The sequence below is a fragment of the Ochlerotatus camptorhynchus genome, unplaced genomic scaffold (assembly GCF_037179485.1).
Source record: "Ochlerotatus camptorhynchus isolate MF236.1 unplaced genomic scaffold, CSIRO-AGI_Acam_v1.1 ptg000157l, whole genome shotgun sequence".
NCBI lineage: Eukaryota > Metazoa > Arthropoda > Insecta > Diptera > Culicidae > Ochlerotatus > Ochlerotatus camptorhynchus.
The window spans coordinates 731441-750336 of record NW_027040647.1 but is presented as its reverse complement, the minus strand read 5'-3'; the positions used below and the strand labels follow the sequence as shown (position 1 = coordinate 750336).

Here is an 18896-nt window from a genome sequence, read left to right as displayed (position 1 = left end):
ACATACACGTAGTACCGATATAAAATGTATTTTGGTACTGCGTGTACACTTCCATCATCAAATCAATTCCTGCTTTGTAGATGGCACGTATTTAGTAGGATGCATTTCATATTTTTATATCTAGTTGTAATCAGTTAGATCTCACCGCTTATGTATTGTGTCCTTGCTGCTGAATCTTTGTCATCTCGATTTTCGTTTAATTCCTGTTGAACAATCGGCATCTGTAGTGGAATACTCTTCTCTCTCTTTCTCTATCACTTTTCGATGTTTTTCGTATCTCTTCTTGAATCCCCGTATTCGATTTCAGTTCATCAAAATTGTTTTAAAAATTGTATAGAAATCCAAATGGAAAAGTCTCACCAGACTCCACCAGTTGCTCAATATTATCCAAAGCCGTCACCAAACTTCCTTCTCTCATTCTTTGCAAGTAGGGTTTTTGATCTAATTTCCGTCCTACTAAGCACAACCCGCGCTTTACCTCTCTTTTCTGAACGAATTTAAACAAAAAATGGAATATTTCTGTCAAAGATGACTTGCAAATTTATTCACCTTTCCATACGTACCGTTTGATTTGATAAAGAATCACAAATTGATGAGATATTGTCTAAAATCTAACACTGCTTCTTGATTCTAAATTCGTTCTACGAGTTTCAATTCCGTCCTAACGCATTGAAACGCCATTAGATTTTCTTCGTCCTACGGATAAACGTAGAAAAAGGGGATTCGCTAGGAGCGCTTCTTTTGTTTTGAGAACAATGAGCGTAAATATTCATACAATGCGCTCTAACAGGGTTTATGTTGTAGCTAATGAACTAGCGCATCGGAACAAACCTATTATTGATTTGTGCACGGTGAAATCATTGATATTATTGATCTTTTCTGATCGATAGAACGGAAATGGGCGATTACGACGAAGTAGCGCTCTACCCTATGCGCTATTTTCACTCTTCTTCTAATGCACTTCACCCAGGTTTTTCAAGCACTCTAGAGGTACCCGTTTTGCCCGCGAATCGGTTCCGGATTTTTGTCTGAATCACGAACACTTAAAAACACTATTAAAATCATCACTCGCGTTTGAAAATTGCATAAATCATAAAACTTCATTCGAAAAACTACAGCTGCAAAAACAAAACACGTCAACTTTTTACCGCGGCCTCAAACCTCCTTTATCATGCTATGTGGCAAAATTAGCACGAAAACTGTTTGCATAGCCGTGGTTATCAAAAGAGAAAGTCGGTGAAGAGAATCGATCAAAGCAGATAGGCCCCTTTTCCAGCTCTGTATAGAAATGTTCAGAGGAGGTTCCTCCAAGCCGCATAAAAGCTCTACACACTTAGAAATACCTAATTTTACACGTGACGGAATCCATCTTCCACATAAAGGATGAGACGTAAACAAATATGCCATGTAAAATTAAGTGCTCCAAGACTGAAATGTTTTTTACTCGACGAAAAGTACGTTTGATTGAGCTGAATTTCGCGTCTATTATGACTCAATTTTATGTCAAAATTGACGCTCGTATATGTCAGTCTCAGAGCACCTAAATTTACATGAATTTTTCATAGTGTGTATGTACAGGTAGACAAGATTCGAGCCATACCGGGAATCCCTTTGGTTTGTTTTTTTCCGTCGATCTTGTTTTCCGTGCTGAGCACCAATGCTACCGACGTGCCAGGAAGGCAGCTCCCACACCTGGACCCTACCTATCGATCCATCAACTCATGAACCGAAGACCAACGGCTTTACTTCCCATCCGAAGGAAGGCGTGATCAGAGATGTTATGCCTCAGAACATCCCGGCGGCGCCGACTGGGATTGAACCCAGGCCTGCTGGGGTGAGAGGTAATCACGCTTACCAATACACCACCGGCGCTGTTAGAAAATACCGGGAATCCCATGCATTTGAGTTTTTCCACAGTCAATGTATGTGGAACTTTGTCCAATGATCTAGAGAAGTCGACATATACTGCATCGACTTGTTAACGCTTTTCGAGGCTATTCACAAGTGAAGTGACATGCATAGGATCAGTGTTGGAAAAGTTCGCGATATTTCACGAAGTTCACCAAGGGAAAAAATCGTGAGTCATAGTGATTTTTTGCAAACTTTTCCATCACTGCAAAGGATGAAATAACGCCTTTATCGCCAATGGGGAGAAAATCCCACATCCTTCAACTTTCGTCTTTTGCAGTTAGATGGAGTTGCAAAGCCTTTTTTTTTGGCTGGTTGAGTAAAAACTATTTTGGCTTGCTGTGGAAAATCATGCTTGGTATAGGGTCTTCCTACCTTTGAATACCTCGGTTGATTCAATTCGAATCCAGTCATTGACCCTGGATTTCTGCCTCCAGAAATGTCATCAAATGTTGAAGCATTGATTTAAATTTAATCCAAATAATTGTGCAATACAGGAGTCCATAACCAGCTTTCCCCTTGTTTTTATGAAGAGCACATCTTGTCAGAGCATATGTACATCAGGGAGGGAAAAACATATAGCACACACTGAATACATTGTATACTTGCACAGCAAAAAAATAATTTTGATATCACATCAAAGTGGATGCACTACAATCATGTCGAAAATTTCATGTAATTTTTATGACCACATAAATAAACAAATGCAGTAAAAGCAGCGTAATGTCAGTTCATGCATTGTATTAATGATAATTTTGTCCTTTTTAGCAAGTAATATTACACCATATTTTCGACATGATCGTAGTGCATCCACTTTGACGTGATATCAAAATTATTTTTTTGCTGTGTGTTGTTGCGTTTGTAACCGCTCGACGAACCCCTTGTGATATTGTTGTGTGTTTGTTTTTCGTTCTTCGGGGTTTTCTCAAACACGCCCGTGCTGTCAATGATCACAGTCACAATAGATCAGTGAAAGCAAGCGACGGAACGGACGCATTGGAAGACCAAATCACTCTGTTGGCTATTCCAATGCGAGAAAACACCGAAATTGTGAGTACTGTAATGTATTGGTTGGTTGGTTGTCTTTATTAAGGAGATTTTCAGCCAGACGCTGGTTCATCTCCGGGTGTAATGTATTGTATTTTGATGTGTATTCCATAAATATATAAATATTACAGCTTTGTAGCATGTGGCAAATATATTAACTAAGCGTTTTATTTGCCCCGATCTTCCAAGGTGCCCACTATTATTTTCAACACTTGTTCTTCTTGTCATGAAAATTTGTAAAAAAAAAAGTATCATCTACAGTTCGTGACAGCTTGATTCTGGCTCCTTTTGACATTCATATGTTTTCGAGTCTGCTTCTCCATCCCAGCTGTACGCACCTAATCCAAAACAGTGAGCCATAGTAGGTGAAGTGACCTGCGCCTCCATCGTTATCATGAAAGCAAGCATGAGGAGAGAGGAAAGGAGGCGAAGACATCAATGGTCCAAAGCGACGAACCGAGGTGCAACGCAACTATGTAATCATCTGCTGTTTTGTCTTCTATGTATGTATCTTCTTCTTATTATTATTTAGTTATGAGTTGGATACCAGGAATTTAACGCTTGTCATCAAATGCCAAATTTTTAATTGAGAAGAATAACGTTAGGTTGAATGGATTGTCCGGCCAAAATGGTCTTCAGACCGAAAATTGTAAAGTCATACGTTTAATAATAACGTGCACTCTTGAAAAGATGAAAGGAATCCTACAACTTGTGACAGTATTTGTATAACCCATTTTGATGTTTATGTGGTGTGTACATCTGTACGGATTTGCTAGCGCTAGTGTACTAGCTCTGTACAAAAATGTAGCCAGCATAATGTGAACAGAGCATCTACGTCTACCAGCATGAGACTTCAGGAGCTACTGAAATTTGGGCTAGTTGGCTAGTATACTAGCGCTAGCAAATCCGCACAGATGTGAACACCACATTAGGTTAGCTTAGCTTGGCTTAGACTGATTGCACATATCAATAGTTTCTCTCCATAATTGATCAGAATCAGTAAAAATGAAAAAACAACACGGGAACAAATCAAAAATCCGAAATGAGATAAATGACTCATGATTTCATGAACATAGCGTATTTTCATGTTATGAAAATACACCATGAATAATATTCATGATATCATGAGCTATGTTTGCGTAACGCACCCATGATTCCGGAAATCATGAATCATCCGAGTTAAAATCATGAACTAAATTCATGAGTTTAACTTTTAGTTTTTAAACCAAAACATGTAAAAAAATAAAATAATTATTATTATTTAGCTTTATTTAGGAGGCTTTCAGCCTTACGCTGGTTCGCCTCCAAAAAATAAAATAAATCATCAAACTGGATTAGAACCAAGAACCTTACGATCACTAAACCCATACTTTGACCACTAGACTATCAATACTTGTATCAGAAGGAAGGCAAAAGGCGTATAAGAGATACCTATGTAGTGCAGTGAACACGGTTTTTCAGGTAACGCTTGAAGCGGTCATGATTCCGCTGCATTATGAAATCATGAATTTCCATAACGAAATCATGAATCATTGTTATGATTTCAAGGGTTGGCAAGTTTTTTGATTTCATGATTTTTTGTTCATGATAATGGAATCGGATTTTTTCCCGTGAATCAACTGAATGTGGCTGGATACTATCGTTCACTTTAATTTCAACAAGTTTCAGTGACTTCATACAATAATGATAAATAAAAGCGCCAGCCACGTCCTTGCAGTTAGGTGCACGGGAACAAATAAAAAATCCGAAATGATTCCACAGCAAAAAATAAATTTTAATATTACATCCATGAGGGTGCACTTCAATCATGTCGAAAATCTCATGTAATTTTTATGGCCACAAAAATAAACAACTGCAGTAAAAGCAGCGTAATGTCAGTTCATGCACTCTATTAATGATAATTTTGTCCTTTTTGGCAAGTAATATTACACTATATTTTCGACACGGTTGAAGTGCATCCACTTTGATGTGATATCAAAATTAATTTTTTGCTGTGAATTCATGAACATAGCGTATTTTCATGTTATGAATAATATTCATGATATGAGTTATGTTTCCGTAACACACTTAAGATTCCCAAAATCATGAATCAACCGAGTTAAAATCATGAGTTTAACTTTTAGTTTTAAACCAATACATATAAAAAATAAAAGCAACAGACTGCATTCGAACCTTGCGATCATTAAACCCATACTTTGATCACTAGACTATCAGTACTTGTACAAATAGTGTTATTCGGCCAAGTATTCGGCGTTTACACCAAAATGTTAACTAATATTCGGCCATTTTCCACCGAATAAGTGGCTGACAATGTGTTTGAGTGACATTTTGAGACTGCTAAGCTTGATATTCGGCCTAAGTATTCGGTCGCATACTATGGCGGCCGAATATTTGATGCATCACTAGTTTTGACCCTATTCAGAAATTGGCCACTTCCCCGGAGATATCTGGACATGTCCGGATGAGGCCAATGGGGACCTAGATCCTCAGTTTGTCTGCCATTGAGCTTGTTTTAGATTTCTAATATGAGTTGAAGTGTCGCATGACACGTTTCAGGTAATTTCTAGTCTTACGGGTATTGTGGAGAACATGTTCTGGTCATATTTCCGGAACCGGTTAACCTTCCATTTGGTGGTGATTACGTTCAATTCGGTACAACAAAACGCCTTACATTGTTTCGTTACACACACACAAACATTTTCCGATCTCGTCGAGCTGAGTCAAGTGGTATACACTGGAGTCGCTTTTTACGCGGTTTTTTTACGCGAATTTCAGAATTTACGCGGGTTCTTTACGCGGATTTCGGAATTTACGCGGTTCATTGTTAAACACTGGAGTCGCTTTTTACGCGGTTTTCGGAATTAATGCGGTTCATCGTTATACACTGCACAGCAAAAAAATAATTTTGATATCACATCAAAGTGGATGCACTACAAACATGTCGAAAATTTCATGTAATTTTTATGACCACATAAATAAACAAATGCAGTAAAAACAGCGTAATGTCAGTTCATGCATTGTATTAATGATAATTTTGTCCTTTTTAGCAAGTAATATTACACCATATTTCCGACATGATTGTAGTGCATCCACTTTGACGTGATATCAAAATTATTTTTTTGCTGTGTGGAGTCGCTTTTTACGCGGTTTTTTTGCGCGGATTTCAGAATTTGCGCGATTTTGTTTTGCACATTTTTTACGCGGCACGTATCCCCCGCGTAAAAAGTGACTCCAGTGTATAAACACGGCCGTACGGGTCGCTGCTAATTACATAACAACAAACCATTACGAACAAGTTCGTTCAAGTCCGGCGACATGGAACTATTTTACATGTATCGAATTGTTAAATCATTTGCCGGCGCCGGTGGTGTAGTGGTAAGCGTGACTGCTTTCTCACCTCAATGGATCTGGGTTCGATCCCAGCCGAGGTCGATGGGATTTTTCTGAGGCATAACAATCTCTGGTCACGTTCGGAAAGGAAGGAAAGCCAAGCCGTTGGTCCCGGCCCATGTGTGATTGAATCGGTACAACATTCTACGCAGGTGTGGAAGCTGCCTTTCTGCATATTCGATTGCCAGCAATGGATGGCATTCGATGTCCGTCGGTGATTGGCACTAGATTGCGGAACAGAGACCGATGTTAAATAAAGGAATGATGTGGTTGTGATTAGAACGAGAAGTGGCAGCACCTCTAGGCCATCGAACCCTCAATAACACTACAAACCACTACGACCGCTATGAACAATTCAGTAAAAAAAATCTTCAACGAGATCGACGAAGGCTCACATGTGTTCAACGGTACTTTAAAATGTGCAGATGGAAAAAGTTGTTCTATATTTCAAATTTATATAACAGAGTATTTCCAGAAGTTCGTGAAATTCAAGAGAATATCGGACATGTCGAGGATATTTTTTTTTCTTTATTACAGAGGTTTTTAGCCTAAATGTTGATTCACCTCTGTATAGGGCAATTCGTCCAAGTTCTCTTGATTTGATTTCAGAGAACTTCGTTCAAATGCGGGATGCTTCGTAAAAGTTCAGGGAACGTTGTAAAACTTCAAGAAACTTCGTAGATCATCAGAAAACTTCGTAGATGTTCAAATAACTGCGTAATAGTTCTGCCAACTTTTCAGAAGTTTATAGCAGTTCAACAAATTTTATATTAGCTCAACGAACTTCGTAGAACTTTAGTAAACTACGTACAAGTGCAGAGAAATTTGAAAAATAAAAATCAGAAAACATCGAAGATCTTCATCCACTTTGGGTAAATGATTAATGCAAGGGTAAATGATTAATGATGAGTCAAACTATTTTTACTTGTTAGGAAACAATACTAGAAGGCAAGAACATGTATTTATGTGGGGAGATATGTTGCGAAAATGGGGAAATAAATCCACTACCTACAGGTGGGAATCGAACCCACACGTCCAAAAAAAAAAAGACATAGAATATTGTCTTCCCTGAAGTTTGGAGAAGTTCATGGGTGTTCGGAGACCTTGGTCGAATCAAGAGAGCTTGGATAAAATAATAATTATGGAGCATGGAAGAATTTCACTGAACGTCGTAGAAGTAAAATTTTGTTTAGCAGTTAATGGAACTTTGTAGATGTTCAGAGAACTTTTTAATTGCTCATGGAATTTTAATGATGTTCAGGGAACTTTGCATGAGTTAAAAAGAATTTTAATATGCCCAGTAAACTTAATTCTGTTGTAGTTTCTATAAGCAATGGAAAAAATCAAAGAGGTTTAGGGAGCTTCGTAGAAGCTGACGAAACATCCCAGCAGTGTGTAACTAACCAAAAATACAGGGAGCTTCATAGAGACTCAGTAAACTTCAGATAAGCTTAATGGATTGCAAAAAAGTCCAAGGAGCTATGTTTGGGTGCATAGAATTCCTTTTAAGTTCATGACACATTGCGGAAGTGAAGGACCTACGAAGAAGTTCAGGAAACTTCCTAGATATCTAGGGATCGTCGTTGATATTCACGGATATGTTTCAAGTCGTTAGGTTGACCAAGTTTTATGCTGAAGATCTGGAACTAATTAAAATTGAAATGTCATTTCTCAGATATTCTTCCAAGACGGCATGTTCATCCGGAATTATTTGAAGGATCTCCAGCTGGTTGAAGATTTCGATAAAGTCCTCTCGATATGTGTTGAACCATTGTTATTCTGAAGACCTTTAACTGCTAAAAAAAACAAAACATTTCCATATATTCTCCCAAGATTACTGATAGAAGAGATACTATCATGTGACTAATTTGGAAGATGTCCAGCTGATCATAAATTGCAATGAAGTCCTCTGGTTCATGTTTCAATACTACATGTTGATCAAGATAATCTTTAACTGTTCAAAAAGTCAAATGTCATCGCTCAGATATTCGCGCAAAATGGCAAATTGGTAAGGAAGTATTTAAAAGATGTTTTGTCAAGACTGATGAAGTACATTCTAAAGATCTTTAACTGTTCAAAATTCAAATTGCGTCTCTCAGATATTCTCCCAAAATGGCACAATAATCAAGAAGTAAGATCCCCAGCTAATCTAATATTTCACTTAAGTCCTGTTGATCTTCAGAACTTCAAGTTGAAAGCTCAAAGAGTTGTAAATTTTGCAGAATGTTGGCAGGTGGTGAAGTATTCAAGACTTATTAGTATAATTTGTGGCTTTATGGGGCTAGTCTGTATGAAGTTTAAACAGTTCTTATAAATCGTTGACTGCATTTTTTTTATTTATTTATTATTTTTTTTATATTCACTTTAGCACTCTTGGGTCATTCGTGACTTGTCCGGGGTGAGACTTGAACTCGTGACTTTGGCGTAAGAGGTATTGATGTTAACCACTACGCCGGGGTCGCCCCCTGCATTTTATTTAAAAAAAACTGTAATTTCTTGAAGTTCAACGGACAAAACTAGCTGAAGCCAAAATAATGTTCTTTTAAACTATTCAAAGTTTACTAAATTCGGTTCATGACAAAAAATATTAGCTTCTAATTTGAGCTTTCCTTAGCTCAGTCCGTAAATGCGCAGCTATTAAGCAAGACCATGGAGGCGGCTCACGCGTGATATTGAGAGCGGAAAAATATCAATTGATTTCTGATTTTGCCAACACTACTTGGATTAGTCAGCTACTTATAGATGTTGGGACCGGTTGGGATAAGCTTTTATTGCATATCCATTAACGCTTCTATTCAGCTCTTATCCTGCTGTTTAGTTGTGTGTGAACTTGAAAGGCGCTTATTCAACCTTTTCCCGGCTACCCAATAATCACTACACAGCTTTCTCTTGAAGCCGGGTTAAATATTGTTTATTGAACCTGGAATCGAACTCTAGACGACCGCATTGGCAATCCTTGACACTACCAACTGTGATACGCCCACACTTTGAACTGATGTAAAACAATCAATAAGCCCTTCTACAACAAAACGCTGAGTAGAGGCTTTATAATAGTGCACATGAATCACTTTTCTCGACTAGTTACTTCAACTTTGTAAAGGTGCAGAGTAAAAGCTGTAAAACTGCACACGTCTAAAAATAAACCTAGCTGACTGTAACAATGCTTCCAAAGTAGCGCTAACACAATATATTAGCTGAGTAAAGGTTGTTTAGTTGTTGAAAAACACTTTTGATGTTTATGTTATTCAACAAGAGTAGTTGGTTGTGTAGAAGCCATCAAATGAGTGACACATTCACTTTAATAGCTTTGTTTTGCAGCTAAAAGTTGATTAGCATGTGTATAAAAGTGACATTCGCATCACTTAACAAGGTGAATCCTAATCCAATGAACCCAACCTACTAAAGATGTCCCAACCCAACCCAACAAACTTTCACAATATAATATTTATTGTTGCTTATGAAAGACAGAAAAACATGTTTTATATCGGAATTTATAGGCCCAATATAAGGAAACGTAAGGTCAACATTAGGGTCATGTTAATCCCTATGAGTTTCAATAGACTTGAGCGCAGCGTATGTACTAACAAAAAATTGGAAACTCTTACCCTACGTAACTTTCATACTCCCCTTGCTATAAATAGGCATTCAATAATTTAAAAAAAAACGTCACATCAGTGTTTGATTTATCTCAGCAAATTTATTTATCTATACCACTGTAGAAAACAACAATATTGATAATATATTACAAGATTGTAGCCTGTTCTTACACATAACTGGGATCAGCAGAATTGTATTCTACTAATATTCGCTAGTAATCGATAGTATATCCATTTCCCACGAATATTAGTTGACGGTAACAAATTTAAAAGGTATTACAATATTTAGGCTAAATAAATACTTAAGGTAATAAATGAACACAACAGATCCTTGGAAACAAGTAACTTCACATGAGATCAGCGGTAGAGAAAGTGACGAATGGATGAGCGTAATTATCGGATGAGTGTTTCATTGGTGACAGTTGAGATCTCGAGTCTCGTCCTAAGCGAGACATCGAATTTCTCTTTGAGCTTAGATGTAGCACTAGCATGATCCGTACTCATCCATCCACGTTTCATAACGGGTGACGTCGTTGGCCGATACTGACTTGCGCGTCTTGGCCATCGCATCCTGGAAGTCCTGTGCCGTAACCGGCAAGTCCACCTCTTCCCGTCGAATCATCTTGATTTCCGATGGGGTCAGGCCATTGATGTGCCTCCTCATTGCCATCATGGCGGCATCGCTAGAAATTGTATAAGCAAGTCAATTGAAAGATTGTAAGAATGACACCGACTGATACATACCGACAAACGTTAGCAATGTCAGATCCGGTGTAGCCTCTGAGTTGGTCTCCTATTGTTTCCGTATCCAGATCCGGTGACATATTCACACCTTTCAGACAAAGCTCCAGCAGTGCCTTTCTAGTGTTATCATTCGGAAGACCGATGTAGACTCGTTTCTCGAACCGTCTCCTGAAAGCTTCATCGATATCCCAGGGATGATTAGTTGCCGCTAGTACCATTATGATCTTCTCATCGCTAAAAAAAATAGATAATGACATACGAAACGAAAAACTATTGAAAATAGAAGTACACTCACTTAGCAGCATTCAATCCATCCATCTGTATGAGCAATTCCGCCTTGAAACGCCTGCTAGCCTCGTGTTCCGAATCGCTGCCTCGACAGGCACAAAGGGAATCGATCTCGTCTATAAAAATCGTACTGGGAGCATAGAATCGAGCCATTTCAAACAGTAGTCGTACAAGCTTTTCACTTTCACCGCGATATTTTGAAGTTAAGGTGCTCGAGGATACGTTAAAGAAAGTTGTTCCGCACTCCGTAGCTACTGCCTTCGCAAGCATAGTTTTCCCTGTACCGGGTGGTCCCACCATCAGTACACCCTTCCACGGTCGTCTAATTCCACGGAAAAAGTCAGGCAAAATGACCGGTAGCACTACAGCCTCCTGAAGAATTGCTTTCGCTTCATTCAAACCAGCAACATCATTCCACTGCACATTTGGATTCTTCTGTAGCATGTCCTTTTCCAGCGTGTCCACCAAATGCGTTTCATACCCATTGGAAGAGAAGATCTTGGACTTGTCGATCCTCTTGACTGGCGAGTGCTGCTGTTGTGGTGAATTTTCTTCCACCGAAGTGGCTTCCTGATCGTCCGAACCTCCCCCTTCCTCGGAGGAAGATTTCTTCGGCCGTTCCTTGATCTTCGAAGTGGCCAACTTGCGGGCCCTAATTCGTTCTACCGATCGACTTTTTCTTAGCGATGACTTCTGTCCACTGTTTCGACTGCTGCGCCGTTCCGTTGGTGTATTGGTTGAGCTGGTGTAACCGACACTGTTTTGGTGCGTAAGCGACGAGGTACTTTGGTGATTGGAATTATTGATTGAAGGCAGTGTTGGTTGAAGCTCCGGATCCCGACGGCGAAGTGAGGAAATCCACCGTGAATCCGTCGCCGTTGGCGGCGAGGCGGCATTGGAAGCCATGGCGGCATGTCGTGGGTTCGGGTGGACCTCTGAAAGGGAATTGAAAGATGAGTGAGGCCAATGTTGAGAGACTTGTATGTATCTGCATTATTAATATATTGTCAATATGATTTAAAGCTCGGCCAGCTTCAAATTTCAGTGATACATAGTTCATTGCCAAGGAGAGTTTTCATTTTATTTATTTTGTGAATATAAGCCTAATCGAGTTAAACAATGCTGATGATCACTATTTGAAGTTGGTCAGAACTTGAATCACTGCGGTATTCTTTATATCACTTGCATTCATCCTAAACAACGCTTTTAGCGAATTTGTTTACTATCCAGGTTGGAACCAGTTGCAACCCATGTAAACCCAAATTTTCCGTCAGTGCGAACCTCAACCCGAGCCAAGTTACAGAAACAATCAGGCCTATTCTGCGCGGCGTGTGAGGTGAGGTGACACGCTCTCACTTGTGAAGTGACAATTGTCACCTCGGGTGAGGTGACTCTCCGTGCAAATCAAATGGAGAGTCACCTCACCCGAGGTGACAATTGTCACTTCACCATCACTTCACTGTCACTTCACCTCACACGCCGCGCAGAATAGCCCTGACAATCAATCAACCTGACGTTTGTCATAAAACAAGCAGACCCTATCTTGATACCCGATCCAGGTCTGAACTGAATCAAAAACAAATTCTGTATTATAGTATGTTCAGACTACAGACTTATAACATGTTATAATAATTATCGACAAGAAAAATGTCATCAAGATAGGCTTATAACATGTTATAACTCTCCAGTCTGGACAGCGTTTTGGTTAACCTTTTCAAAATATGAAATTAGCTTACCTGCTCATAAGCCACTTAGACACTTTAAGGGGGTGTGGCTTTCGATTGTCTACGGCTCGCATAAACTTCAAAAAAATGTATGGACGTTTATCTCCGCGGAGAGAGGAACGGGTCAAAACGTAGATTTTGAACATGGTATACGTAGCTTATGAACAGCCCCACTGTCACGTTCCGTCATGACAAAAAAAAAATCGATGAGATTTTGAAGAAAATCTCTATCATCGTTTTCTCATCCGATGATAGTGACAGAAGTATCTCTGTAAATATCGCGTGCGATCTTTCATTGAAATTGTAAGCATTTGTTTTATTTTTTCAAGGCTTTGCACGATTTTCAAGCTTCAAACTTGGCCAGTTGAAACAAGATTTCACGAGAAAACTGGGGCAAAAATGTCAGAAAAATCTGTTCAGTTTAAATGTCATTAGGATGAAATTTTCTTTTTGAAATTAGGAGCATTTTCTCAATTTTACTGAAATTCACAGATTTGTTTCAACATAATCAATTCAATACAAAAAAAACATGCAACTTGTACATATATAGGGTGACTGGACATTAGCCATAAATACGTTAGCCATACAGATGTTCACCATACGTACGATAGCCATAACAGACGTTAGTCATGGTTCTGTTGTATTGGATTTTTTTTTTAATATACCCGTTATATATTTTTTGAACAAGGAAAAGGTAGTGTTGTCGAAACCGAACGGTTTTATTTTTAAATTTATTTTATGATTCCGATGATTTTGGACCACCGAGAAGTAAAGAGGAATAATCTTCATGACTAAGACTTTAATAATTTAAATTTTATTAAAAATTGTGTTCGCATGAAGCGAAAATACATATTCTTCAAAATCCGTTTAATTGAACTCTGTCCCAAAATCGAAAGGCTTTGTGGTTTTGTTGCCAAAATCGAACCATGTCAAAGTCAAACGGGTACTATATTTACAAATATTTTTTTCTCTTTATAAAAATGCAATGGAACTGCCCAAATCATTTCTTGCTTTGACTTCTTGACTATAAGTTGTTCTTTAACGGATAAATGCTTTCAAAAAAATTATCATAAAATACTCATAAATAATGTTGCTCTTGGATTTGACTCCTTCTTTACAGCATGAGGTGCTCTTTGACAAATAAAATCCCATCTGAAAATTGTTAAAAGCAACATCTCTATTGGAGTTGATTCTTTGTTTACAAAATGACCTGTTATTTAACATTTTTCTTTTATGAAAAATCCAATTGAAAAATTCACAAACTATTTTCTCTTCAATTTGACTCCTTCTTTATATGATGAGAAGTTCTAAAAAGTTTAAAAAATTATATTCAAATAATCGCAAATTAGTTTTCTCTTGGAGTTGACTCCTTCTTTACATCATGAGCTGATCTTTGATAGATAAAATAGTTTGAATAACTTCATTAAGATGCATACAAATCATTTTTCTCTTAGAGTTGACTCCTTCTTTCTTTGTATCATGAGCTGTTTTTGACAGATAAAATCCCATCTGAAAATTCTTAAAAGTAACATCTCTGTTGGAGTAGATTCCTTCTTTAAAGGTCATGTTTGTTATTTCAAATACAACCAGTTGTAAAATGAGAATAAACAATGAATATATTATGGCAAGCGTACATCCAACAAAATAACGTGTATTTGAAAAATGTTAGTTAATTTGGTTGTTCGGATTTACCTTAAGAAAATGCACCACCTTTCTATAGCAGCTCTTAAAGCTTGTGCTCGAAAAAAAATGCACTATTTTTATCCGTGTGTAACTTTTTTATCCGTGGGTAAAAATTGATGAAAATCTGGGTATAACTAGTATGGAGTGAATTGTTTACATGTGCAAAATTTCATAACAATCGGTTCAGTGGTTATTGAGATGTCATCGAACAAGAAGAAAATCGCTGGAGAATTTTGCGCGCCGTCATGGAAAATCCGACTACGACCATGAGATGGATCGGAAGACTACTGGGAATCACCCATAGAACTGTGTCTCGGGTGGTAAAATCGTTTAAGGAGTCCCAGACGACCGAGCGGCGGGCTGGAAGTGGAAGAAAATCGAAGACAGCTGACCCTGTGAAGGCCCGGAAGGTGTTGGATTATTTCAAGCGTAATCCGAACCTTTCGATTCGCGACGCGGCTCTGAAGGCAAAGTGTTCCGCCTGGTTCGTTCAGCAAACCATGAAACGAGCTGGGCTTCGTGTATTCAAGGTCCGGAAGGCACCGAACCGGCGTGATCAACAAAACACGGCGGCCAAATCCCGCGCAAGGAAGCTGTATCGAGAGTCATTAACGAAAACGATGTGTGTGGTTATGGATGACGAAACCTACATCAAGGCAGACGCAAAGCAGATACCGGGACTGGAGTTCTACGTTGCCAAATCACGGTTTGATGTTCCGGAAGACATAAGGAACAAGAAAGTGGACAAATTCACCAAAAAATACTTGCTCTGGCAGGCCATATGCCAATGCGGTAAACTGAGTAAACCGTACATCACAATGGGTACCATCAATAGCGAAATTTACCGCACCGAGTGCCTCCAGAAGCGTCTGTTGCCCTTCCTGCGGAGGCGAGACATTATTTTGGCCGGACCTCGCTTCATGCCATTACGCGCGATCGACTTTGGATTGGTACAGAGACAATAACGTTGTTTTTGTACCAAAAACCGCCAACCCCCCAAATTCACCAGAGATTCGTCCGGTGGAAAGATTTTGGGCCATAACGAAGGCCAAAGTTCGAAAATCGTCCAAGATGTTTAAGAACGAGCTGGAGTTGAAGAAAGAATGGATGAAAGTGACCAAAAAGGTCGGCACCACTAGAAATACTCAGAGGGAGAGATAGGCGGAGAAAACAAAATACAATTCGGCAGCAGGGATTTGTTCCTAAATTATCTTGCAACCCTTGCTAGAAGCTAGCATTTCAAATGACTTGTATTTTTGATTCGATTTACGTGCAAAATAATAATTGATTGCATCGCAATATTTTGCACATTTCTTGGTGCCATTCATTAACCAACGAAGATCAATTAATCAATAGAGTTAGAATATTGTTTTTGATTCCAAAAACTAGTTGAATTTGAGAAGCACACAAAACATAAAGGTGATTGAATTTCTGTTCGATTGCAATACTCTCAAATTTCTAGTAAGAATAAGAAATCCTCGGAAAAATTCTAATTTGAATGTTCGATTGGCTTAGATTTTGACAGTTCATTTGGCTCGAAACATTCTCTCCGCCCATCTCTCCCTCTGAGTATTTCTAGGCACCACCATTGCACAAAATGTAATGAGGGGTCTTAAGGGAAAGGTGCGGGCTTTCAGCGATGGAAAGGAAATTGAATAAAGTAATTATGCCGAAACATAATCCATATGTATTAGTTCATTCCCTGAAAGTTTCAAGAACATTTTTGGCGAACACTTTTGTCTGGTGCATTTTTTTTGAGTACAGGCCTTAGTAGCAGTACGTCAAGCTAGAGAGGTACGATTCATCCATTCAAATGCGGGCTTCGAGATAAGAAACTGGGTCTCGAACTCCGCCGAAGTACTTGAGTGTCTTGGAGAACCACAGCCGACCCAAACAGTTCAGTTCAATGTCGAAAAAGCAACGGAGAACGAGCGAGTCCTTGGAATAATTTGGAATCCAAACCAAGACGTATTTTCATTCGCCACCGATCATCGACCAGAGCTGAAACCGTTTTTCGAAGGTGCTCAACGACCAACAAAACGGTTGGTCCTAAGCTACGTAATGGGGTTCTTTGACCCACTCGGACTTCTGGCTCCGTTTACGATACACGGTAAAATGCTCATCCAAGATTTGTGGCGGACGGGCTGCGGTTGGGACAACGAAATAGACGATAAGTCGTTAAAGAAGTGGAAGCGTTGGACGGGTCTGTTGACGCAGGTAGAAGGTATTCGAATTCCTCGTTTTTATCTCGGGGACTCGTATTCATCCGCCGTCGAATCACTCCAGCTTCACATTTTCATGGATGCCAGCGAGCACGCGTATGGATGGTGGCCTATTTTTCTCTGGTGATTTCTCGCACGAAAGTAGCACCGTTAAAATGACAGTCGATCCCGCGCCTTGAACTGATGGCAGCGGTTCTGGGTTCACGGCTGTTGTGCACGGTCCAGTCACATCATTCCCTCTCTATTAGCAACAAATTCCTCTGGACAGATTCCCAGACGGTGCTCAGTTGGATTCGGTCCGACCAGCTCAAATATAAGCAGTTTGTGGCTTTTCGCATTGGTGAGATTCGGAAAAACACAAACATATCCGACTAGCGTTGGGTGCCAACAAAAATAAATATCGCCGACGTTTTGACAAAATGGGGACAGGGTCCTCCATTGGTGTCGAACAGTTCGTGGTTCAACGGTCCACAATTTCTTTTGGAGACTGAGAAACGGTGGCATGCCGTTGATACCAGTGAAGAGATGCGTACGTATGTACTACATCACAAAGTGGCGTTTGGTGCTCCTTTGATCAACGTTGAGTCAACGTATTGTTGGATTCGTCTGCTTCGAAGTACAGCCGGGGTGATTCGGTTCGTTGAGAACTGTCGCAGAAAATAGCTGGTCAACCCATTCTGGTGTCCAAGGCAACCCCAGGTCAGGAACGTCTGCTAAAAGCAAAACCAATATCTATCCTGCAACTTCTTCGACCGGACGAGTTGCAAGCGGCGGAAACGATCTTGTGGAGGCAGACTAAACGTGACGGGTTTCCAGAGGAGAAAAGGATCCTTGAATAATCAAGCTCCATCTGCAAGATATGCCCCGTACTCGATACCGGAGGAGTTATGCGTGTCGGGGGCAGAATAGAGCAAGCGGAATTTACCACATTCGACATGAAACATTCGGTCATACTCCCTAAAGGACATGCGGTACCCAACAGGCTGACAATGTAGTACCATAAGAAGTTCGGCCATGGAAATCGTTAGACCGTGTGTAATGAATTGCGGCAACAGTTCTACATTCCCAAATTGCGATGGGCTATTCAACAAGCGGTGAAGAATTACATGTGGTGCCGAGTCAATCGCTGTTTGCCGCAAGCTCCCATGATGGCATCGCTACCGGTACAACGGATTACGCCACAACTTCGTCCGTTCAACTCGGTTGGCGTAGACTACTTGGGACCCGTAGAAGGATTGGTGGGCAGACGGGAGAAAAGGTGGATAGCACTCTTCATTTGTCTAGCGGTGCGAGCAGTACACTTAGAAGTTGTGCACCGTTTGACCACCAAGGCGTGCTTAATGGCGGTTAGGAGATTTGTCTGCAAACGTGGAGCTCCGGACGAAATATTCTCCGACAACGGCACAAACTTCAAAGGCGCTAGCAATGAGTTGGAAAGGATGTGGCACATCGATCGAGCATGTGCAGAAAGCGTGACAAGTCCCAAACTTAAATGGAGCTTCACTCCTCGAGGTACCTCACACATGGGTGGTATTTGGAAGCGTATGGTACGATCGGTAAAGAAGGCATTGAAGGCGCTCGATGATGGTTGAAAACTTACGGATGAAATCTTGCTGACTTCGTTGTCTGAGGCAGAGGATATGATAAACACTCGTCCTTTGACCTATCTGCCACAAGATTATGCAGAAGCTGCAGCGATAACACCAAACCACTTTCTCCGTGCCGTTATAAAGGATGCAGGCATGGTTGTGGACGGCGCTGTGGACTTTGCGTATAAACGCTCGCAGTACTTGGGCGACCAAATATGGCAGCGCTGCTGCAAAGAATAGCTGCCGACAATAAACAAGCGGACAAAATGGATCAACGACCGCAAAGCGATACAGGTAGGCGATTTAGTGTTTGTCGTAGATGGCGCACGGAGGAAGAACTGGATCAGATGGATCGTCGAGGAAGTGTTTAAAGGTAATGATGGCAGAGTACGACACGTGAATGTTCGAACGTCTAGAGGTGTGTTCAGACGGGCTGTTGCCAACTTGGCGGTTATCGAGGTTCCAAGTAAATCCGGCAATTCCGACGAGCCTCCGGCACCCAAGTTATGGGCGGGGGTGTGGCGAAAACCAGTAGGCACATAGTTCGAGGAAAGTGACGGTCTAACTCATAGCGTTGATCGATATAGTTGACAGCGATCGGATGGAAGAAAAAGGAAGAAACAAAAACAAACCTCGGATATAAGTGATGTGAAAATTTCCATTTTTATGAATTTCAATTATAAAAGTGTTACTTATTCTAGGGAA

General features: G+C 40.1%; 1 protein-coding gene across 3 annotated transcripts in view; it reads right to left on the bottom strand.

Annotated features, from left to right (window-relative positions):
- Positions 1-10059: 10059 nt before the first annotated feature.
- kat-60L1 (katanin p60-like 1) overlaps positions 10060-18896 on the bottom strand; it is a 51078-nt gene continuing 42241 nt past the window's right edge. For all 3 annotated transcript variants that reach the window (XM_065222103.1, XM_065222101.1, XM_065222102.1), the window contains exons 3-5: positions 10981-11908; positions 10686-10919; positions 10060-10624 (exon numbers count right to left, since the gene is read on the bottom strand). In XM_065222103.1, the coding sequence (XP_065078175.1) occupies positions 10426-10624; positions 10686-10919; positions 10981-11908 (1361 nt within the window). In that variant the 3' untranslated portion in view covers positions 10060-10425. The remainder of the gene's footprint in view (positions 10625-10685; positions 10920-10980; positions 11909-18896) is intronic.